Here is a 24,799-nt window from a genome sequence, read left to right on the forward strand (position 1 = left end):
ACCATAGTAACAAGGAACAACGAGGCCTTCCACTTGATTTTTATTCACAGTATACGTTTCTATTTTATTGTATAGTCTTTGTTTATCATGCCAATGCTGTGAGGTGCCGGCGCATGAAAGAGATGTACAGTATGTCAGTGCTGTTTTTCATAGTGCAGGTTTGGCGCTCTCCCTCTGTATGACATTAGCAGGATAAGCAGGTGAAGGGACCGAGGGTGCAGGGCGACGGAAGATAATTGGTGCCATTGTGTCTGTGATTGTGGGATCAGGGTGGGGATGAGATTTGATCTGACTGAGAAGGTTTTTGTAGTACCTTTAAAATGTCACCCTGTTGTTGTGCACTCACACAACCAATAAATGATTACACAAGAAAGCAGAAAGGAAAATATGACTCTCAACTACAGTTTAGTTTGAAACTTTTTTAGTGTTGGGATCTTCTAGTGCCAGAACTCGGAGGATATCTGAAGAAAGACAGAAGGTGACTGCTTGTGTACTCTACCTGCCATTATTTAAAAGATATGAGGAAACATGAACAAGCTTCTGCTTGTGGAACGGGCTCCATGAGTATTTTCTATAGAAGTTCTCCTGGTTGTGGGACACTTTTCTCAGGATGCCTTAGTTTTTCTCATTTATCTCTATAAACTCAGCCATGTTGCAGCGAAGATGAAGTCAGACGTACTTCAGGTTTTTGTCCTTACTTTGGTTACTAAGGTTCCTCGTGAAGCAATTTCTTAAGATAAGACCAAAATAACTAGAAAAACCTCATTCCTTAAGTAAACAGATTAAAGAAACCTTAGAAGAAGACTTGAGGATGTTTTACGCAACCGATGTATGTCACAGAAACCTTAACTCGAACTTTAAGGGAAATCTTAACTTAGGGGACTTTGTCCAACAGGCTCCCGTATCTTTAAACAAACTAATTGCACTAAAAATATCCTAAATGCTGTTAGTCTGACAGGACAAAGACCGTTTAAATGTCACATGTTCACTTTCACACAAATACTTCCCACTTAAGGGAAATAGTTTTCATAAAGGGGTTACAGAGGGCATTCACTCTGACGTTACATACCAGATGCCAGTAAGAAGGGCAGATGTGCAAGACATTAAGATAATAAATGCTGCTGAAACTTGTTAAATTACTGCTATCATGATCACAGGGCACCAGTGTGTGACGTTTCTCAGAGTTTCTTCTTATTTACTTTATCGATCACCTGTGTCTCTGTTTGTGCTCCTGAGTCACCTGACTGTCTGTCTGTGTTTTATGACTCACCTGACAGGCAAATCTGTCTAACTGCTCTGTAAACAGACGGCATCTTTACATGAAATATCTACATCTAGGCTCTTTTTCTTTTTCATTTTCTGTACAGGATGTTTTTTTAAGCACTGTAAATGTAATGTATTAAAAAATGCCAGGTTTACATTGTATTATAGAGCTTTAAAACCACTGCTTTTTGAATGTACATTTGTCATAGACGAAGATCATCATCAGCTAATTTTCTGTGTCCTTCCTTTTGACTTTTGTTCATGAGCACGGTGACCCCACTCTGAAAGGTCATGATCCTAAATTACAGGGTTGATGGAAGCCACAATGAGGTTGTTATGTCACGACAAAGTGTGTGCTCAGGTAGGATGCTTGTTAGAGGATCATCGGATATATTAAACTCTTTCAAGTGGAGCAGAAAAAAAAAACCTGCGTGTGCAAAAACCAAACCTGAGGGCCACAGCAGTGTCAGCCATTCTTACAGTTAAAGCAGAGACACTACTCTCAGCTGCATGAACCAACACACACATTGCCTGCCACTGAATAATTTAATTTTACAACCCTGTCTTATCATAGTAATTGCAAGATGTGTCTTTGATGAAAGAGCTGCAGCACATTTTCTGGCTGAGACATTACTTCACACCTCACCTCAATGAAAACAGATGTGTCCCACTTCATAATAATAATAGTAATAATGTGTTGAGGTTTTGCGTGTTATCAAGAGCGCTAATTGTAAAGTAAAATGTTCTCTTCTTTTTATCTCTGTCTTTTGGTGTCATCTTTTCACTACAGCTACTTTTATCTTTCCCTCAAAACAGTTTAAAGGAGATCGTTCACTTTCATCACTGAAAGTTTACATGAGTCAGTACAGGAAATCCCAGCGATACGCTGACCACAAGGTTATGTGACAATCAAGCAACAAAACATGACAAACTAAAGGGTTTTCTCTGCTGATAAGAAATATGTGTGAGCACGCTAACATGAGAGCTAACATTAGAGCCCCCCCGGGGCTGCATTTTCCTGACTGAACCCGATCCAAGACAGTTATAACCGAGCCTGGCCCGACCCCGACAGACTTTCTGATTTTTAAGTCCGAACCCAACCCAAGCCCAACGCAGTTTGCTACCTGACATGGTTACCTGCATGGTTTTTGGCAGTTTTAAACTTTCCTAATAGCAAGTTTTGTCTAGCATCCTCCATTTTTATTAGTTCAAACTGAATATTTACCGCCTTTAGCCTGTGTTGCGTTCAGGTGTTGTCACATAAATAACAAATTCTAGCACTTGAATAGGCCATGGTACAGCACAGCAGCATGTCAAGTGGACTGAACCGGAACTGAAACCCAGCAAAATTTCTGACTTGTAACCTGAACCCGGCCTGACCTGTCAGGTTCTGACGCGTCCCGTCAGGTCCCGTCGGGTCCATCAGGCTCGGGTCGGGTATCCACACTCTAATGTTGATGTTAGCATTTAGCACAAAGCTGTACTTGCTCAATATTTTGTTATCTTCAGACAAAAAAGTGTAGATGTTTCTTTTACATGCTTGACAGTTTCGACTGTGAGTCCAGTCTTCCTCAGAAGTGTCATCTGACATGTTGCTGACATTTCAGTACATGCTGCAGCTGCCATTTTGAAGCCTGTACTGTTGCGTATGTGTGCATACAGTTAGACACTTCACAAAACATTGTGTCTGACCTTTGACCCTCTTGCTCATATATGTGATGCCAATTCAAAGTATACATTTTGGTACACAGCACATCATAAACGTTACCTTTAATATACAACAAAACAATATTTGTTGAGCTCTGCCATTGCTACTTTGCAATGTACGTGGTCTTAACTTTCAGATTATAACTAGGCAACATACACTGCAGATTGTTTGTGACTTGATTGATGGTAGTCATTGTAGCTTCTGTCAGCTGTCAGTGAGCTTTCATCTGTCTGTGGCTCAGTCGATGTGACATTTCTTCAGCTGTGCAAAGGATTGTGGGTCAGAATAGCCAGAAAAGCATTCTGGCTTGCGCACTGCAAAATGTGACTGGATGCAGTAGAACATACTGGCATTTTAGGCATACTGAATTTGACATACTATGTATTAGGACATATCACAAATATTCTTCTGGAGCACTATGGTAGTGTGTGTATTGGATTGCACTTAAACTGCAGCTAGCAGCAATTAACAGCAACCTGCAGCAGCATCACAACCACCTGAGAATTGAGTTCACTGAAGACACTGTATATTGACATTCGCTAATTTCACTTGAAAAGCCATAACATGTTTATTCTGAGTTACATAAGAACGGAGGGGTACAAATGACATTAAGGAGACTTTATTTAGACAGAGTACAAACACAAAAACAGGCAAAGACAATTCAATAATCTTGTAAAATAAGTAAGCATATGTGTTATATTCACTAAAGTAAACTTTTCCACACAAAGAAATAAATATCTTGTTTAAGTACACAGTATATAATTAGTAAGACAGTAGGAACTAGTTAGTTGGGTGCTCTCACACAAATGCATGGCTCTACTCTAACTTAAGCATACAGCAGTACTGGACATATACAGCATGTTTGTGGCATTATCACCAGAAACAATTCAATCAACTGTGGAAAAACATTTCTCTGAAAACACAAAGCATTCATAGTCGAGCAACGCCCCCACCCTCCAAAATTCCCTATTCAAAACAATATCTTTGTAGTAATAAATGATGCTCGGCAGCTCGTGTGTAATATTCTGACACTCCTCTCACTCTCTCTTTTTTTCCTTTTCACATCCCTTTCCATTTTAATTTTCATCTTCACTTCCTCTTTTTCTTTATTTCTTGGTCTCCTCGATCTGCTCCACCTCGCTGGATTCGTCCACCACTTTGCCGTTGACCATCGTCTGAGTCACCACCTTCACAATCTTCCTGGTGCGAACGTCAGGCTCCTCTGCACAGACAGAGATGAGATGAGATGAGATGAGATGAGATGAGATGACATATGGTAATATGAGTTTGAAAGGGATCACATGAGATTTACACAGGTGAGAAAGTAAGCTGCAATGAAAAGAGATGATACAAGAAGAGAAAGATATCCGAAAGATACGGAAAGGTTTGATGGCATGAGATTAAATGAAGACGACAAGAAAATTATATCATATGGGACAAAATATTAAATAATACAGTGTGAAAAAGATGAGTTGAGATGCAATGAGGTGGAGACGATGATATGAGAGGGGAGGAGAGACGAAAAAACATTAAAAGCAGTGAGACGAGGAGGGAAATTAAATTGAGATGAGTCATTTTAATGTTATATTCCTCTGTAATTTGTGTCGATTCATGTACCTGAGTGTGGCCTGAGTCACTGCTCTGTCTCTCTTTTATTTCTCCTGATAGTTCAATGTGTTGCACACTGAACTTTCATGTGTATGAACTGTGCTGTGTAAGATGTCATGTCTCAACAGCTTCTGGTTCAGTACATGCAGTTATCACTAAAAACACTTTTGTACAAACAAGCTTTAACTATTTGACTCCTCTGTCCCACACAGGCTTACAGGCGTCACGGCTTGTGACTCTGTGTTGTCTTTCGTCTTCTTATGTTGAACATGTTCAAAACACCTTGCAGTTCGTTAATCCAGCAGCGTGACTCAGATGGATTACGACACAGTTACAGCACTGGGATAAATGTTTTCACACCCACATTTGTTGCAATAGGAGCTGAGCTGTTGGAGGTGTTTGCATTGTTTTTTGAGGTTCGTAAAACAATAATTAGTTCTGCAGAACTTGGGTGTGTGAATGGATATGTTTGTGTCTGTCTGTCAGCTTCGCTGCTACTGTCAAATTACAATATAAACATTTGCACGACTTATCTGCATCATCAATACAGCGTTAGTCACCCTTTACCTCACTGATGATAAGATAAGCTGCATTCAAAATGAATAAATGAGCAGTGCTTCACTTTCTCCTGTGCTAATGTACTGTTATATTATATAATACTGTGCTTATATGTCGTTCTGTTGTTTGGACACACAAGTTGTGACTTTGTGTTTTTCAATTGGCAAAAAATCAAAAGCCAAGCACTCACTCTTTGGTGGAGGAGGAACTTCTTTGACTCTGAGGGAGAGACGAAATATGTTAGAGTTAGAGAGAAAACTCACATGAAAACAAGATGAACACATTCAAAGAAATATTTCAGCATTTTGTGACGTGCTTATTTTTGTGTATGATGAGAAGATATACCACTCTCATGTCTGCGCAGTTACTATGAGGCTGGAGCCAGCAGCTGGTTAGCCTAGCTTAGCATAATGACTATAAACAGAGGGAAACAGCTAGCCTGGCCCTGTCCCAGGGTGACAAAATCTGCCTACCAGCACCTCTAAAGCCCACTAATTAACATGTTCTATCTCATTTGTTATACAATTTGTGGTTTCACTGGCGTTTTGTCATCTTTGGAAAGAGCCAAGCTAGCTATTCCCCTGCTTCCAGTCTTTGTGCTAAGTTAAGATCTAACAGAATGCAACCTTTAACCTTGCATGATCCCTTTTTCATTCCCTCATTTGATCATGAGACTGGTAAATATCATAGACTGTATAAAAACAATGGACACTGTCACATCACCCATTGGTTTGTGGACTCCCATTTTGAAACCTCAATGGCATTTGGCTGTCGACATCTTGGGTTTTTGAATCCCGAAGTGGTGATATTTCAAGCTCTCAGCCATTTTGACCTGGTGGCTAAATGGTGGAATTACAACTTCCAGTTCTGTCACATGATGCCATGGGGCCCAAAAAGACTTTTTCCCCAAGCCTCGCATCAAAATTCAGAGTGAATGGAAACCAGGCTCTTCGCCGTACGTGAAGAGCCTGGTTTCCATTCACTCTGAATTTTGTCTGGATACTGGTTCCGGTCTAGAGAGCGTATCTGGAATTTACCAAATTCACCAAAGTAAAAGTGTTCACCAAAGTAAAACTTTAAATTCTGGCGCACCATTGATTTACAATAAAAGAAAAAGGTTAACTTAATGGCTTGGGGCTTTTCTTGTAAATTATATTCTTTAAATTAAAAAGTTTCACCGCATTTTTATTAGCTTGGTGCTTTTATTTTGACGGAAATGCGCATCCATCGAATTCCGGATCCTGTCTCTCTCGCCCGGTTCCGGTTCCTTACCAAAACGGCCCCTAAACGGCCCCAGACTACTTTTTCCCCATACACTTACATTGTGAAAGAGACGTCTGTTAATCAGTGGACATTTTTTTTAGCATTACAGTCCCTGTGAAATGACTCGTTTCACCACCAGGATTGGATCCATTTGGTCTGGTGACATTTTAAAAGTCTAGAAGAGCTGCATGATTAAATTACTGTATCCCCACTCAAGATAGCAGAGGGCTATACCGGACGTTAGCCAACTGGCAAGCAAAAGTCTCGTGTGCACCTGCTCTCTGGGTCTCCGTACAGTTGTCAGAAATGGGTTAATTAATCAAAGCAATCTAAACAGTTTTATACATGTCTGTAAATATGTTTATTTCCTTTGTAAAGTTGGGCATTTTAGCATGCAGGTCTAAGAGGATCAACCCGCTTTTGGAGCCTCAAGTGGTCATTTGAGGAACTGCAGTTTTTGACACTGCCTGTTGGCTCAATTTTCCAGCCTCAGAGGTTGCTGCTTGGTAAAAACTCACGTCTCCTCTCCCTCCAGCAGGCGCCTGTAGGTGGCAATCTCCATCTCCAGGTTCTGCTTGATGCGGAGGAGCTGCTCGTAGTCAGTCTTGGTGCGCTGCATGTCCAGCCTGAGCTGGGAGAGGTCGTCCTCCAGCTGGCTCAGGGTGGCCTGCAGCCGCTCCATCTCAGATGAGTATTTCTGACTTGTCTCGCCCAGGTTACCCTCCAGCGCTGCTATCTGAAGAGAGAATGGGAAAATAATAAGACAGTTGGCATTCCTTATGGTCTAATATTACTATTGTGTGCTTTTATGTTGCCCAGAATCATATCAGTTTATATGTTAATATCTACCCATCATCACAGTGCCTGTACTGACTGTATTGTAAGTTTTGGCTTTTCATCCTCCTCACATTTCCTCAGAAGATGTCTGCCAGTAGAAATCAAACCTCAGTGTCTCCTGATTCTGAAATTACTTCCCAAACCATTATCAACAAATACCTGTGAGCTGACAAGGCCCTGGCATCCAAAACAAACATTCGCCGCTCAGACACGATTATCCATCTCACCACCGAAACTTACCCCCATACAATTTAGCAACAGAATCCGCTATGGGTCCTGCATGACTTATCAGCGTGGGAGAGCATGTTTACTGTCAACACAGGATTATGAGAGAGAAAAACAAAATAATTTTTCTCAGACGCTGATGCCAAGTTAAAAAGAAAACAGGTGCGACTGAGACTCAATCTGAACTTCTGTAAGGATTTTCTGTGTTGTTATTTAACAAAGCCCTTATAAACCCTGCCTTATCGTGGCTTTGTGCAAAGGTAATACTCATAACCATATTTTAACATCATGGTTATGGTGTTTGCGCTTCTTTGTGTGCATTAGAATTGTGTTTGCACAGCTCCAAATGTAGAAATATCACCTGCACGATTATTTTAAAACCAAAACACCACCACGGTACCGCCTTCTGCTTTCAGGGAAGAAAATGACATTTATCTTTCACCAAATTTCATCCTACTGTATGTCGCATAAAATCCTCTTGTGTGTGTTCATGGAATCGTTTGCTCCACTTTTCAGCTCCCTCCTCAGGTGTAGGAGCTCACCTGTTTGTGCAGGCTCTCCAGCTCCACCTCCAGGGTCTGCAGGAAGCGCTGCCTCTCGGTCAGCTCGCTCTGAGCTCCTCTCAGAGCCTCGTTGCTCTCCTTCACCTCGTTCTGCACAGTCTCCAGCTGGACAGGACACAACGTACACACTTACATGAAATGCATGTACCGGACTGCAAGATGAATTTAATAATTGTGGGTTTCCCCTCCTTTCTTTTCTGAATATAGTATTCATTTTTAAAGTTTTTGTCTGACTTTGTTAAGGCTATTTAAGTCACAAACAGTGATACAGTAGGATTAGACAGGTGGCAAGTGTTAGCAAAAAATTATTTCAGTGTTGACACGAAACAATTTGTAATTAACTGACTTGTCGATTGACAGAAAATTGGCAACCATTTTAATAGATGAATCATCTCAGTCATTTTTCAAGCTTATTAAAGCTTCTCAAATGTCAGGTTTTGCTGCGTTACTTGAATATCTTAGGGTTTTGGACTTTTTGTTGACATAAAGACATCAAACTGGCCTCTTAGAAGTTGTGATGGGCATTTTTTAAACCTATTTTTGGACAGATCACACACTAAACAGTGACACAATTCATTTAAAAAACCATATCAGCAAATTATTTGCTGATGAAAATAATAAGTTAGTTACAGTTTCTATTAAACTTTCTCTTGCCATGAGAAAGAAATGGCCCTTTCTTCACACACCTTCTTGCGGTACCACTGCTCCGCTTGGTCCTTGTTCCTCTTGACAATCCCCTCATACTGGGAACGCAGGTCAGACAGAACGGTGCCCAGCTCAGGCCCAGTGGCCGAGTCCACCTCCACATTCACCTCATCTCTGGCAATACGAGACTTCATCTGCTCCAGTTCCTGTGGGGTGACAAGTATGTATGTATGCGTTTATTTTTGATTGAAAAGACCATCATGGATGCACTGTGTCGTGCCATATGTGTGACTATACAGGCGACAAAAGGAACCAGGGACAGTTGGGTGAATCCTACACCGCAAGGTGGCAGAGAGGATGTGAGGACATCTTCATAATTTAGATGTTCTCTATCAATAGTTGATGGGGCAGAGCTCACCTTACCTCTGGCTTTTCAACTCTCTGTCTCTCCCACACACACACGCTAAACTCTATTCAACTCTGTTGCTGGATCTCTTTCACTCTCGTTTCTCAGTGACATCGTTAGTGTCACCCAAAGTAAATTTGCAGGCCTCTGAAAATCTTGGGGTGGCACCAAAACCAAAAGCCATAACTAAATTTTAGGAATTTTATGATGCTGTTTTTGTATATAAGGTAGTTAAAAACTAGTCAGAATGAGAATCATTGAATTGCATACTGATATACTTTGGTTTCTTACTTTAGGGTTAATGTTGCTGCTGTGATAGTGAAAACCGAAGCTGAAAAAAACTGAGATCAAACGTTAAGACTTGGCAGCGCTGGTCAAATATAAAAATCTGTCTGTGTTACTGAGTTGTTTATTTCTCAGCTCAAATGTTTTCAAAAACATGTTTTAGCTCACTGTTTAACTGTAATACGAGATTGTTTCTTGCCAGCCAGCCACCATTGTTTAAAGCGGACATGTTTACAATGCGTCACCCACCAGAGGGAGCATTTATTGGTCTGGTGTGACACAGTGCATTCTGGTAGTTGTAAATTCGCTCCCTCTTGAGCAAAAACGTGCTTATTCTCTGTTTTCTCTGGTTCTATGGAACCAGTTTAAAAAGTATTTGCATCTTTCTGCTGCAGAGACATCCCAGTTTTATTAAAAGGCCATCTTTCTAGTGGTGAAATACTTCTTTAATTTAAAAACACCACACAGAGGACTCCAGTAATTTTCAAGAGGGAGGCCTCCGCTTGACGTTAAAGTTTAGTAACATATTTTATTTTATGCAAAGTGTTACAATGTTTGTGGGAAGCATGGCTGATGGGATGTGATCTAGTTCCACAGCTAACCCCCAGAGATCCTGCTTTTCTTTTCTGAAAAGGTCTATCTTTTCAACATAAAGGACTGACAGAGATTTCATAGATGAGCAGATAAAGATCGTAAAATAAGACAAACAAGCAAATGTAAAATAAGTACACATAGGTAATATGCATGAAGGATATATAAAAAATAATCTGGTGTAATTAATTCCTGATATCTGCTGTAGATCATGAATTGGCTCTGTGCAGCTTCATTCACATCTTGTTCTGGTAAGGCAATTCATCCTTCTCTTAGTGAGAGGGGGTAAGTTTATCTTAGCTTCTCATCCCCCCAGAGGACAGCAGCCTCAGATCAGCTGATTGGACAGAAAGAGCAGGTTTGGGAAACCAGATCTACCTGCTCCTTTTGTCTGTAGAGTAACCAGAGGACCACCTCTCACTCTCTTCCCCCTCCCTACACGTTTTTTTTTCTCCGCTTAGGCTCTAAATAAGACCTCTTGAGTCCATTAAACTGGGTCAGCCCAATATCAAACAACTTGGCTTTTGTGAGGGCAGGTTGGAGTCGAGGAGAGAGGGCCAAATGAAAACGAGATGAGGCAAATGTTGAGTAATGGAGAAGAAAACGTGATAAAAACAGTGTTAAAAAGACCAGCATACCATCCAAATATGGGCTGGGAAGAAAAGAGCAGGGCTAAGAAACGAGTGCAGACATATCGAGTTAACAAAACACATTTACCTCCTCGTGGTTTTTCTTGAGAAAGTAAAGTTCTTCTTTCAGGCTGTCCAGATCCCCCCTCAGGGAGGCGATGATCTGCTCGTGGTCGGTCTTGGCCTTTTTCAGAGCGACACAGTCTCGCTCCACAGACTGACACATCACCAGCTCAGTCTCCCACCTAATGTGAGTCAGGAAAATAGGAGAGGAAAGCAGAGGAACTTTACTTTCTTTATCATTTCAAAAGAAAGTGCATCATAAACTCTTTGTGGTTGTTTTGTATCTCTTGCGGTCCTTTTGTATCTCTGTGGTCATTTTATGTCTGTGTGGTCGTTTTGTGTCTCTTTGTGGTTGTTTTGTATCTCTTTGTAGTTACTTTGTATCTCTGTGGTAATTTTGTGTCTCTTTGTGGTTGTTTTGTGACTCTTTGTGGTTGTTTTGTGTCTCTTTGTGGTTGTTTTGTATGTCTGTGGTCATTTTATGTCTGTGGTCGTTTTGTGTGTCTTTGTGGTTGTTTTGTATCTCTGTGGTCATTTTGTGTCTCTTTGTGGCTGTTTTGTATCTCTGTGGTCATTTTATGTCTGTGGTCATTTTGTGTCTCTTTGTGGTTGTTTTGTGACTCTTTGTGGTTGTTTTGTGTCTCTTTGTGGTTGTTTTGTATCTCTGTGGTCATTTTATGTCTGTGTGGTCGTTTTGTGTCTCTTTGTGGTTGTTTTGTATCTCTTTGTAGTTACTTTGTATCTCTGTGGTTGTTTTGTGTCTCTTTGTGGTCATTTTGTATCTCCTTGTAGTTACTTTGTATCTCTGTGGTAATTTTGTGTCTCTTTGTGGTTGTTTTGTGACTCTTTGTGGTTGTTTTGTGTCTCTTTGTGGTTGTTTTGTATGTCTGTGGTCATTTTATGTCTGTGGTCGTTTTGTGTGTCTTTGTGGTTGTTTTGTATCTCTGTGGTCATTTTGTGTCTCTTTGTGGCTGTTTTGTATGTCTGTGGTCATTTTATGTCTGTGGTCGTTTTGTGTGTCTTTGTGGTTGTTTTGTATCTCTGTGGTCATTTTGTGTCTCTTTGTGGCTGTTTTGTATCTCTGTGGTCATTTTATGTCTGTGGTCATTTTGTGTCTCTTTGTGGTTGTTTTGTGACTCTTTGTGGTTGTTTTGTGTCTCTTTGTGGTTGTTTTGTATCTCTGTGGTCATTTTATGTCTGTGGTCGTTTTGTGTCTCTTTGTGGTCACTTTGTATCTCTGTGGTAATTTTATGTCTCTTTGTGGTTGTTTTGTGTCTCTTTGTGGTTGTTTTGCATCTCTTTATAATCGTTTGTATCACCTTGTCTTTGTTCTTATGTTTCTTTGTGGTCATTCTGAGTCTCTTTCTGGTCAGTATCCATCTCTTCAAATGAAATTTTGCAGGTGAAGGCCAGTGGGGCCCCTAACACTTTGGGCCCTTGGGCCAGTTCAGTATTCCAACGATGGACATGAATTTACGTCAACAGTTTATCTAAATTCATCCTCAAATGTGACAAAAGCAAAGTGGCTGCTGCTAAACTCTCAATAAGTCATATCTAAAAAAAAGAGAGAGACATCCAAAACATTTCCATGTTTCCATTTGCTTATCTTCATGCAGTAATCATGAATCACTCACTTGATTCTGAAGTCATCAGCAGCCAGTTTAGCGTTATCAATCTCTAACATGAGACGAGCATTTTCCAAGGTCCTCTTCCTCACCTGACAAACATTAACGTTTGGTAACAATGTTATAATAGACAGTAACATCTTGCCTTCACACTGAAGTCATGTAAATGTGATGCTTCTTGTATAATGTTTACATGTTCATACTGTATTTAGTATATTCACAGTAAAACACAGTAGCTGTTGTACTTTATAGTGGAATTAAACTTGAAAAATAAAGTTCTTGTCTAATAAGGTGGCACATTCCAACTTCATTAAACTGTAACTTTTTCTGTTTGGTCAAAACAGGCAAAAATAATCATTAACTTCAGACTTGGTTTGGTAACTTAAAGATCAGGTGTAGGTCAGATTCTGCCTCTGATGACTCTACTAACGCAGCTCCTGCTAAAAGGCTCCACATTTGCATGAATGTTTTGTCTATGTAAAATAACCAAAGTCATCATAACCTTGAGCATTGTTCAGTGACACAAAACCCAAAACCTGCTGCCTGTCTGTATAGTGTTTGTCCGTGTGTTTGCATGTCCCTTTCGTGTCTACCTCTTGCTCAACAGCATGAGCTTGAGCCATCATGGAATCAAGGTCGTGACCTTTGGGAATGCGGTCAAGCATCAGCTGCTTGATCTTCGCCTCCAGGTCGGCGTTGGAGCGCTCCAGTGAACGCACCTGGAGGAAGACAAAGAGACAGTTTTTAATGATCAGTGTGTCAGCTTGCTACCAAAAGTATAATTTCCTCATCTGGATGGTCACAAACATCCATTACTCATTTGGCTGCTGACCAACAATTTAACAGAGCTGGTACTGTGCTACATGTCAGACCTTGTCCAGGTAGTTGGCCAGACGGCTGTTGAGACTCTGCATGGCTTCCTTATCGTTGGTGCAGTTGCCGTGGAGGCCGTTCAGTTGCAGGCTAACTGGCCCGTTGAGATCCTGGCCGATGGAGGCCGAACGGCTCAGCGGGCTGGCTGCAGCAAAAGATACCGAAGCGCGGGAGCGAGCACGGCCAGTGTCCATCAGAGAACGACTGGAAAAGGAAGGCTGACGGCTCATGGAGAAGCTCCTCATCGAAATGCTGGAGGCCATGATGGGCGGCTATGAGAGCACAAAGAGCAACACGTGGAAACATTGGTGAAGACGAAGGAGGCAACACATGAGAGAAACAGAACAAGAGCACAGTCACACGTTATATCTATTACAGCTGCTAAGGGTTCATCTTGTGTTCAAATTACAGATGTCGTAGGGAAAATACATAACTTGAAATGCCAGACTGTTTGACCTATTGCAGCCATTTAAAGCCAGTGTTACATGAGATCGGGCTGTGGAAAAGCTCTTTTGTGGCCCTTAAGTAAATGTGTTTTATTCTAGCATTTGGCTAGACTTAAATACAAGTAGGGCCTTATATTCAAGGCCACTGAACGCCCCACTGAAAATGATGAAAGGAGTCTTTCAATGAGTGTATGTACGGCCGGCTAGTGGCTTTTCAAATGAACCATCTGCATCGAAGAGACGACTGACTTTATGGTTGGAGCCACTTCAGTCTGTCCGTCTCGGCTCCGCTCAAATGCAACTTCAACTCAAGTCAGTGTAAAATCAAAATGTAAATGAGCACAGCTCAACCCCGGGTCGAAGGAGAGCCTCTCACCAGGACTGAAAACGCTCTCACATAGTCTATTACTATGATAATAAGATGCATTTTATATTCAAGAAGCGACTAATAGAGGATTCATAAAAACAGGAAAAAAAGTGAAGAGAGGAAAAGTGGCTCCCAAAAACAGAAGCCTCTGTAAAGGGTTAGACTACTGAAGATGTGGGTAAATGTTACACAAATGTGGTTAAATATTATAAAAGATCACGAAAATTATGTTTCAGTTTAGATCCAGTTCATATGCAAAGAAAAAAAATCAGCCATGTTACTTTGTTTAAATATCTTTAACCTCATTTGATAGTAAGTTTAACAGGTGTTCACATTACTTCCTGTAGTGTGACTAGCTGGTGTCAAACACAGCACAGGACAGTATATCTTTGTCCGTGTGTGTTTCTGTAGATTAGCGGTCAAGGGAACCTCTCTGTCTCTCTGTCACTTGATCCTTGCAACACCGTTCCCACAACACTACAAAGGACCCAGCAGGAGACAGACGCTCCTTGTTCTGATGAAAGATAGAGCTTGGGAAAATGATCAGGAAAATATTCCGAGCGAATTCCAGTGACACAAGGAGCCACTTTGTTCCGCAGGATATGGACTTGTATTTCATTTTTCTTTTTAAATCATCTTGTAATTTAGCTGACAAATAGTCATGATGACAGCGGCTGAATGAGAGTGAACAGGAAGATAAATTTCATTTGCTTGAGAGCAGTAGAGGCTTTTTCTTGCAATTATACTTTTGATTTAGATCAATGCTCAAATTTTCTTCATCATCACAACTAAAATAATTAATAAAAAAAACAGACTAAAACCATTTAAATTATTTAAATAATAATAATTATGATGAATCACATTGCTTAAACAATAATAATTTCACCACAAAACATCCTACTCACCAGTGTTTTATTCAGATGGAGGCACAGTGGGATCCAGAGGAATACAAGAGGCTCTGTGCTGCTGATGCGACAGGTGTGCTTATATGCAGGTGTGCAGGAAGGGGGAGGGGCTTGCTCTGAACAGGAGGTGTGTTCGCCGCACCTGAAGCTCTTGAGAAAGGTAGATGTGGAGTATTGTAATGAAACACACCTTTCCATTTTCCTGCCTATTGTTGAGGTGCAATAAGCTTAGATGCTCACTTTGTACCTTTTTACTATGAAGGCAGTTACAGAATCAGCCTTGTTGCTCAGCTCTGATAGGAGCCATTTCTTAGTAGTCAAAATATTTTTTCTAGCTTGATCAATTCTGTAGAGAACTGTATCCCTGCATAGAGTAATGCAGACGTAATCCCTCTTTATCCTCACTTATAACCCACTGGAAGTGTGGTGGTGTATTTCTCTGCAGAGACTCTGCCTGTATTTTCTTACTTGCTTCTTATTTTGCTGTGTTCAGGACGTCCCTGGGCACAGTGCGCAGGTGAAGTTGGGATTCTATAAAAAGGTAGCAACGGGGTGCCAGACCGTAAGAACGATCCATCCAAGACGAAGCAACAGTAACAAAAAAAAAAAAAAAAACAAATATAGCGAGGCGAAATGCAGACAAAGCTTATTCCAAAATGAGATGCAGTGTTGGCCCGTTTCCTGATGGACAAGAAGGTGCTGGCAGTTAGCAAAATTAGCTTGCTAATGTATCGCCTTTTCCGTCACAACAAATGTTCCTACAATGGTAGTTTGCAGTTTATCTATGATCAGGCAGTGTAGGGAGGGGCCAATGTTGTGTTTACAAACAGTAACCGAAAATTCTTGCATAGTATACAGTACCTTAAAAGATCCCCTCCAGACGTGTTTCAGACATATGTAAGTGCTGGGCTTGTAATAGTAATTTGTGATTCCCAAATAAATGAATAAATATACCAATTATCGAGTTGTATTCATTGAAAAATTACGGTTCTATAAAAATACAAATATTCTTGATTTCAGCTGTTTAACTGCGGGACACAAGATGTCTCCTACTTGACTAAAAAGTCCACTCTTGGTAGAAGCAGCTTTATTGTCACTGTACACACGATACAATGAAACTTTGTTTGGCAGCAATTCCTGTAGCAGCTACCGTATATCGAGTGTCTTAAATAAAATGAAAAATATATATATATATATATTAAAATCAGAAGTGTGCAGTGTAGGTCTATGTGCCCTGGAGGTTTCAAGTTTCCACATCACACTTTATTAGGTTGCCTATTTGGACTACAATTGGCTTCCAAACTAGTGGCTCATATGCAGTAAAACTCAGATTTAAGGTGAGGGCAGAGAAATTTGAAAACAGCCTTCTAGTGTGAAGCTGTACATGCATCACGGGGACTTTAAACATTTGAGTATTATCACCTTACACATCCAACAGACAGATCAACATGATCATTTATTTGGAGTTGTGTTTCTGGCCACCTGGTAAATGTATATTCACTCTCCTTCGAGCTCTGCTTTTGGTCTCCAGTAACTACAAATAACTACTAGATGCTCCACTTTGCTTACAAGCTGGTTGTTATCTGTCAGCTGTTTGGTGTTCTGCAGGCAGCGAACAGTCTGTTTCTAGAGCTTTTTCCAGTGAAACTGCCTGCTTTGGTTGAAAACACGATTGATGAGATCAGCGAGTGAACCACAACAGTAAAACTGTGGGCTGTGAAACCAAAACAATGAGCTGAAAGATGATAAAATGCTCTGTAGAGATGAGGAGGACTGCACAGTTGGATGATAATTTCTTGTGGGTTCATCGCTATGAGAGACCACTTTTACATTACCATAAAAATATAAGTTAGTGCAGCTTCAAATCCTAAAAAACACATACATACCTACATACATACATTCATATTCAGTCAGTGATGCTGACAGCACTCAGCTTCCACCCAGCAGCATCACCGGTGACAATAAAGCGTGCCCTCTCATGTATCTGTGCTATTAAATATCTCATTATCATCACCACCCCTTTACTGTCTGGATGTGGGCGGGTGGAGCACCTGCCTGCAGTTTTCTGGAGCCCTCCTGTCCTGCAGTCAGTCATCTTGCTGTAACCTGAACCTCCTCCTACCGGTCGGAGATAAAATATTCAGCGAGTCACTCACAGAGAAAGAAAACCTGCCGGCAGAGGCACTTTGGAACAGACATTTTGCAAACTCATAATAGTTTACATGCAGACACAAAATAAAGCTGCCGTCATTGTAAATAAACTTATAACTTTGAAGATGAAGCTGTATTTTAGCTGCAGGGGAAAAGTTGAGACTGACTATTGTCATCTATTTACTCCACACACATACACGTGTGTAACTGACAGACGCTGCTACAGTACAGTCAATATTAACTTCCAGTTACTGGATGGAAGTAAATATTCTCTAACTTACTACACACACACACACACACACACACACGCTCTCTCATGCTTACACAGCCCTACAGACTACTGATACTGTAATTCAGTCCTGTGACTCATATGAACTTTGTCCATGCAAAGTCTTATAGAGACATAGAGGAACGTGTGATATTAAAAGTGTGTGGGTAAAGCGTGTGTTCCTCTCATATTATCATATTCAAAGGTGAGTTGAAAATATTCCCGGTGTCTTTCAGTGTTGCAAATGTCTCTATCTGCATCCTCAAACATTCTGCTTTTAGTTTCTGTGAGCTGTGTCTGAGCAAAAAGCAAATGGCTATAGCAAGCTGACTTTTATTTTTCTTTAATTTGTCCTTACATATCATGAGCTGCAACATAAGTGAAAAAATAAGCTTAAAATTAAAAATCTCAGAACAACGCTTAGTTGATCATTTTATATTTCACAGCACCACCATAGTGATCATGCAATGACCATATTTCATTAAAATAATAACATCACTGTTGTGATGCACTTACGAAAGATGGTTTGCCAGAGCACATCATCCTAAAAGATAAAAAAAATGTAACCTGATGCTGTTGTATTAAAAGGTGCTGTATGTAACTCTGGAGAAAGACAGTTGATTGTTGAACCTCAGTCCCAGGTCCTCAAATACCAGAGCTTTGGGTTATTGGTTCAGTCTGACTTCCTAACAAAACATTGGTATTTGACAACCTGGGAATGAGACTCAACCATCAACTTTCTTTCTCCAGAGTTATATACAGCATATTTAGGAATTAAGACGTGAATCTCTTGCATCTAATTATAAATAATAATGATTGATTTGTAGCCCTGCGATAGTCTGGTGACCTGTCCAGGGTGTACCCTGCCTCTCGCCCAATGTCAGCTGGGATAGGCTCCAGCCCCCCCGCGACCCTCAAGAGGATGAAGCGGTTAGAAGATGAATGAATGAATGAATGATTGATTTGTATGGCACTTCTCAAACCTAGTGTTCCAAACTAACAATACAACCAAAGATACAGGAATAAAATCAACAATATAGAACATATAGAGCATAATATGATGTCAAGCATATTATGTCTATACATCATTGAGAGGTTAATTGATAAAAATCAGTTTTAAGAATCCATCTAAATGTAATTCAAGGATGATAATGATTTTATGTAGGAGTAACATTGTCCTAGACAGTGATGGAATTTGTCAATAGAGTAAAGTTAAAGTGGGTTATGTGAAGGACTGGAAGGGACAGAGAATGTTTAAAAACACACATTTGTATTTCATTATTGCAGATTTTCACTGGCTCAAAATGTTGCCAGTGCCCTCAGTGCATTTTCCCCATCAAACCACACATCCCTCACCGGTCAATGATCTCCAATGTTACAGCTATCATCTATCTCCCCTCTGTGGTGGAGGCTGGTCAATACGAGTGAAATGCAGAACACAGCAGGCACCTTACTTCCCAAAAGAGGGCAGCAACAAGCTATACTGTATTGCTAGCTATAGTCCAGTCATCCCAACAGACTGTCTGAATGGATTTTTCCATATTTTTAGGTGCTTGGAAAATTAAAATGTAATTTAAATGGATTTGAATGAGAATTAAAATAAAAAGAAACTATTAAAATGTCCTTTTTATTTAATATTGTCTTATAACTTCCACTTTAAGTAGCTTCAAGGCTGAAAAATAATCTTAATCTGCACTGTTTGGCAAAATATGGAGTATATTATGTATCTGCTTGTTTCAGCTCCTTATTAAAGTTAAATTACGTTTATGCTGAGTGATATAGTCAAACTCAAGACTCAATTTCATCAAAATGAACTATTTGAATGTTACTATTTTGAACTATTAATTAATTAATTTCTGGAAATCTGGTACAGTCTGGTATCTTTCAATACATTTGGCTCTCCACTAGACTTTTAAATAAAGCATATTAAGGGGTTAAATAAAGAGACATGTAAACTCAACAGCACTTTGTACTAAGACTAGCACCAAATATGAGATGCACACGCCTACATGAGCTCAATCATGATCAAACTGAACTTCAATCAACCTTTCCTCCTACTGTCACTTTCTCACTCTCCCTTTCTTTTGGCTCTCCTTCCTTCGGCCGCTGCGGATCCAAGTTTGGTTGTTAAAAAAATAAACAGGTGATTAGACTGGCAGGATGTCAGGATACTACTCATGACCCCACTTGACCCCTTGTGACCCCTGTCAGAAGCGATCATGTGACCACACCAGCAAAGTACACACACACCAGCAGAGGAGAGTGCTAACGCCGTGACACTGAAGACATCCAGGTCAGGTCATCACTTTCATAAAATCACAAGATTTTAAACCGCACAGACAGGAACATTTTATGGTTTATTTGGATGATGAAAAATGGGAGATTCACTCTGAAATCAGCATGACAGTTTGGGACACAAACACAGAATCCACTTGTGATTTTTAAATAAGCAGTCAGTTCGGAGGGTAAAATTGGACTTTAAGTTGACGACAAAACGTGAGGCAGAGGGACACGGCAACAAAGTCATAACAAAGCACAAATACAGTGAAAGCCAGAGCAAAAATACAAACAGATTTTTTTGTTATTTAGATCAGGTGAAGTCCTGAAAAAGGGCTGCAGGGAGAAACAAATGACTTCAGTGTCATACTGTGCAACATCCTTGCCTCTCTGGCCACGGACATGACTGACGCCTCTCAATAGTCATTTTGCCCCTGAAGTGATTGCTTCCTTTTACAAATGCTGCTGCTGGCAGCATTTGTGTTGGCTGGCTGACAGACGGACAAACAAACACAGACTCATAGAGAAGATGACAGACAAACAGCCAACAAAGAATCAGTCCACAACTTGTCATTGTGCATTTATCATTTATCCTCTGCCGCATTCTGATCAGGAACGTGTTGAGTCCCAAAAATGATGCTTGAAAACAGGTGAAAATTGTTAAAGTAAACCTGCAGAGCCCTAATCTGGAAAAAGAGTGGTGTTTAAAAGAGCAAGACAAAAAGGCCAGCTACTCTGACAGAAAGCCAGCAGTAATTCAAGTTTGAGCGCAGTGTTAGATCACAGATTTTGGGAGCTGACCCAAGTGATGTGAGACAGGAGAAGCACACTGTAGCATCGCTGTCCTGTGAACAGTGTGCGTCCAGAAAGTAAGATTCATGAGCTATTAGTCAAAATGTCTGCGGTGAAAAAGGCCCAAGTGATGATGTTGTTATTAACCTGTGTGTTTCTTCTGTATTTATTATCAACTGACTGCTGTCTGTGAGCCAAATTAGCCTCTGTGGATACTGCAGCTTCGTTCTACTCCACTATAACAGATGTATGTATAAATTTTATTAAGAATTGGGTCACTGCAGATCATAGAATTATTACATAATATAAAAAAGCTTGGCAATCGACAGACCTAGGAGACCACAACGGCTTTGTCATGTGACCCATTCAGATTGGTTTGAGCCTTTTAATGATGCATGCTAGGGAAGAGGGAGGTTGGACATTTGTTGAAGTTGTGAGGCGAGCAGTCTGTTGTTTACAATCCTTTACATTTCCAAACAATTAGTGTGATCACATCTAATTTAACAACATTGAGGTATGTTATTGAGAAAACATTACTGTAAATCATTAGAGGCAGCAACAAGTTGCACATGCAAACAAGCTGTGGACTCGACTGCAGGTTGTTTTTCCTACAGATTTTCTTCCGCATCTGCTTCTTTTCTCACAGTTCCCCATCAAAAGTTGAAATCTAAGGTAACAATTGGAAGTGGATTCGTTATTCCACCAATTTAAGGAACTCAAAGCACCGCTCCACTCCAGACCCTGATTGATGCAATTTGGGCCCCCGAGTCCCCATTTGATGGGCGGACGTCAGTACACCAGCCGTCCTCTGATAAGAAGATAAGAATCTGCAGCGGAGAAATTACACACCCATAGCACCATATGTGAGCAGCTCTGGAGGTCAGCACCTGCACTCGCTCTCTCTTTTCCTTTGCTTTAACTGTACTTTTTTTTTCTTCGTTCTTCCATTTGGGTTTTCCTCCCCCTCCTGTTTGACTGCAGGTTGCTTTGTGTGACGGAAACACGTCAGACTGCTCAGTATGTGTGTGGAGATTATTATCAGGAGGGTTGGTAATATTTAAGATATGGATCTATATGCAAAGCTGGTGAGTGTATGAAAAGTTGAAAGGGAAATAGGTGTGTGTGTGTGTGTGTGTGTGTGTGTGTGTGTGTGTTAACCCTTATTTAACAGGAAAACTTCACTAAGAGCACACTTTTATCCCGTTCACAGCCTGGGATAGTAGCAGCAGGAGGAGGGAGGGCAGCACCTTTGGGAGCTGCTCAATGGTGCAACTACAGTCCTGCTGACAGTTGAATAGCTGTAACTGTTTTGTTTTGCTCAGTGGCACCTCAGTAGTTGTTTCTCACAAAATTCCCAGTGCAAGGGTTTAAACTGCTGAGGCTCCAGTCAAGCCCCCCTTAATCTCTTGAAACAGATATCTACATGTATGCTGAATCTGTAGGCAACAGGACAAAATGTTGGTATTGGAAATGTTATGGTTTTTTGTTCGTGGTCCGACTACTCAGGTAGCCAAACTGACCTGGTCCAGCATTGGCCCAAACTCGGCATGCCAGATGAAATTAGTCAGGTCGCATCCAATTGCCTGTCGGCTAAGACTTGGCATGAATGATGCCCCAGAATCGGGCCGAATCAGCTGCCTCAATTTCGGCTGCCAACACTGCCATCAATGGGTAGTGTTGACCAATTACGTTTGAGTGACAGGTGAGTGCTCCGTGTGGAAAGGCAGAACACAATAACCTAAATACAATTTTGTGTCTCTCTGCAGATCCTTTGCATCTTTTTGTTGTCATTTTGAGTCACTTTCTGTTCAGTACGTGTTAATTTGAGTGCCATTTTGCAGGTGAAGGCCGTTGGTCATGGAAAATGCATGTAGACCTCCCACTCAATTTGTTATTGAAATGTCATAGCATACCTCTTTACACCTGATAACACCCTATGCATGTGGGGGTGAATTGATGGGAGTCTAATAAAATATCAATTTTTGGGATGTGTCTAATTTAAACTACAACATATGACTCTGACTAGGTTGCAGAGAGGCCTGGTTCGTTTATTCTCATAGCTATACTGTAACTTGAGCTCACAAACTCCCATGCATACCGTTAACACACATAGCCCTTACCTTAACCACATGACACACACTTATCAGCCATGGAATAACATTAAATCACAAATACATAATGCAACAACATAATACTTATTAGCACAAAACAAAACAAGAGGCCACCCTTTAACTTTCATGCGACAATTAAAACTAATTAAATAAAAAAAATACCCAGGGTTTTGTAAACTCAGTTATGTACCATGTCGGTGGCGTGCATGTTGGAGCTTATTTAAATCCTCAAGTGAAGTATTTTCTCAGTACTCACTGATCTTTGAGAACTCAGACACTGTTTGTAGCGGTTTTCTCAAAATCCTCTGTCCAGCAGTAAGGTGTGAGGTGAGGTGGAGAAACCATCCTGGAGGCGGCATGAAGTCCTGAAGTCCACCAAGGCACACTATCCAGAAATTTACAACACTAATAAATTCCCAATCTGTGACCATAAATGTCCATATCATTAACAATTCACATGTAATGTCCATACTCACTCCGAAACTTAACCTAATGTAAATATGTCTCCAACTCACACTCAGTCTTCTTCTCTTCCCAGCTAGCGATGGAAGCTAACTAGCATTAGCTCACGGCAGAGAATGGCGTCACTGGAGTTTAGTAGAATTACTGACTGAAACAGCTCCAAACACGGCTCACTCTTCCGTTTAGTACCTAGTAACACACAGATAAACCCTCCAGTGTTTATGTTCATTAATGGCATTAACTTTAAATAGTTTAAATTGGTTACAAATAGCTCTTAGCATCTCGGTCTCTCCGTTTTACTTCCGGTTTCTCTTTGCGAATCACTGAGCCTCCATCTTCTTTCTTTTGGCCCCGCCCCCTCTCAGAATCCGGCACTGATTGGCTAATTAACAGATTGACACCTGGATTACCCAAATTAACAGTAGAAACGACATGAGACGTTCAAAGACTATACAGAACAGAGGACATTTCATGACCCTCCTAAATAAAACGCCAAATATAAATTTCTCCATAATAATGCAAAGTTATTTCACACTAGCCGTATTTTAGCAAGACAATATTTTAAGATATACTGCATATTTTTTAACGCAGGGTCCTACATGCAGATGGGTTGCCTTTTTGAGGACATAGCAAATGGCACCATTCATAATATTTTTTTTTTAAATCATTTGTCTTTGAACACAGGTGTATCTTCAAGGTGATAATCTGAATCACTTGCAAAGGCCTGCTCTCTCTATGGGCCCCTCCACCCCAAGGGCCTCAGTACAATCACACAGGTCCTGCATTCTCAGGTAGATTTGTGGCCCTGTTGTAGAGGGGCCATGCTACAAAATCAAAATTTGGAGGCCCTAAAAACCTGTTTCCTTATTCAGCTTCTTATGAGTGATGGAGTCTAACATGAACATAAAATTTCTGCCAAAGATGGAAGAAGTTTTTTTTGGTGTGTGTTTGTTTGTTGATGAGAGATTTCTGTATTTTATGTTGTTGTCCTTGTTTTTCTCACGGGTTGGAAGTAGGTAGGAACAGGACTTGAGAAAAGATAACATTATATGTTTCTGTGCCCAAGCTTTGACTTTGAGCATCAGTTATGTAGTCATTCATCTTTAGTGTTATTGAGAAATCTGGCACTAAGTTTTCAGTGGCTTATGAATGTTGGGTTGTGTCTAAATGGGTTTCTCAGTGTAAGGTTAGCTAAATATCACACATACACTGTGGGCATTAGTTACCTGTTGGACCAATATTTCCTGCTCAGTAAATACAAAAATGATGCCGAGACCAAAAAATAAAGTCAGAAATTATTTCTGACTCTCCAGAAGGGAAACTTTTGTCATCCTAAATCTTTTTTCCAAATATGAAAGTGACTGAGACTCTAAACCAGACGAGAGCGGACACACAAGACAATAATGACACAGCTCTGTGATCCATCGCTAATGTGATCATTGGATGTTTGTTTTGAGGGAGAGAGCTCAAAATCCGATGTTGCTCAGCTTTCCTTCATTTGGTCCCATTAACCGCTGGCAGCGCTCTTGTTTTTCCGTTGTTGTTGAAAGAAGCCCTTTCATATTCATATTCCATGTTCTGAAGTCTGTACTAAGTGTGTGTATGTGTGTGTGTGTGTGTGTGTGCTTTCAGGAATGATTCCACATAAAAGAGCGCTCTCCAAAATATGAGTTAAATGCATAAGAAATTAGCTAAAACAGGAACTATAGTTGTCAGTACTGAGGGTTAAACTGTGATCAGTTGAAAGGTTTGTCATTTTAACACAGTCCCTAATGAACAGCCATTAGTATAATGACATAATTCTGACCTACGCAAATACATAATTCATGCTAAAACTAAGTGAAACTGAACTAATCCCTACTGAGCATAAGTGGTGTG

General features: G+C 40.5%; 1 protein-coding gene across 1 annotated transcript; it reads right to left on the minus strand.

Annotated features, from left to right (window-relative positions):
- Positions 1 to 4,018: 4,018 nt before the first annotated feature.
- On the minus strand, positions 4,019 to 23,284 carry LOC117269334 (keratin, type I cytoskeletal 18). Its single transcript, XM_078162078.1, has 12 exons — positions 22,975 to 23,284; positions 22,716 to 22,844; positions 14,861 to 15,010; positions 13,142 to 13,414; positions 12,863 to 12,988; positions 12,279 to 12,361; positions 10,670 to 10,826; positions 8,712 to 8,876; positions 8,005 to 8,130; positions 6,919 to 7,136; positions 5,328 to 5,356; positions 4,019 to 4,193 (listed from the first exon to the last, which is right to left on the minus strand). The coding sequence occupies exons 4-12, from the start codon at positions 13,403 to 13,405 to the stop codon at positions 4,078 to 4,080; spliced, it is 1,284 nt and encodes a 427-aa protein (XP_078018204.1). The 5' UTR covers positions 13,406 to 13,414; positions 14,861 to 15,010; positions 22,716 to 22,844; positions 22,975 to 23,284; the 3' UTR covers positions 4,019 to 4,077.
- Between the last annotated feature and the right edge of the window lie 1,515 nt (positions 23,285 to 24,799).

The sequence above is a fragment of the Epinephelus lanceolatus genome, chromosome 19 (genome assembly GCF_041903045.1).
Source record: "Epinephelus lanceolatus isolate andai-2023 chromosome 19, ASM4190304v1, whole genome shotgun sequence".
NCBI classification, from domain to species: Eukaryota; Metazoa; Chordata; class Actinopteri; order Perciformes; family Serranidae; genus Epinephelus; species Epinephelus lanceolatus.

What these genes read in the sequence shown, in the direction of transcription:
- LOC117269334 (XM_078162078.1), bottom strand. Translation starts at nt 13,405, where the DNA reads ATGGCCTCCAGCATTTCGATGAGGAGCTTCTCCATGAGCCGTCAGCCT. An exon ending in AGCAGTGGTACCGCAAGAAG is followed by an intron (nt 8,131 to 8,711) that starts GTGTGTGAAGAA and finishes TGTCCTGTCCAG; the next exon opens with CTGGAGACTGTGCAGAACGA. An exon ending in CTGCTGGAGGGAGAGGAGAC is followed by an intron (nt 5,357 to 6,918) that starts GTGAGTTTTTAC and finishes TCTCTCCCTCAG; the next exon opens with AGTCAAAGAAGTTCCTCCTC.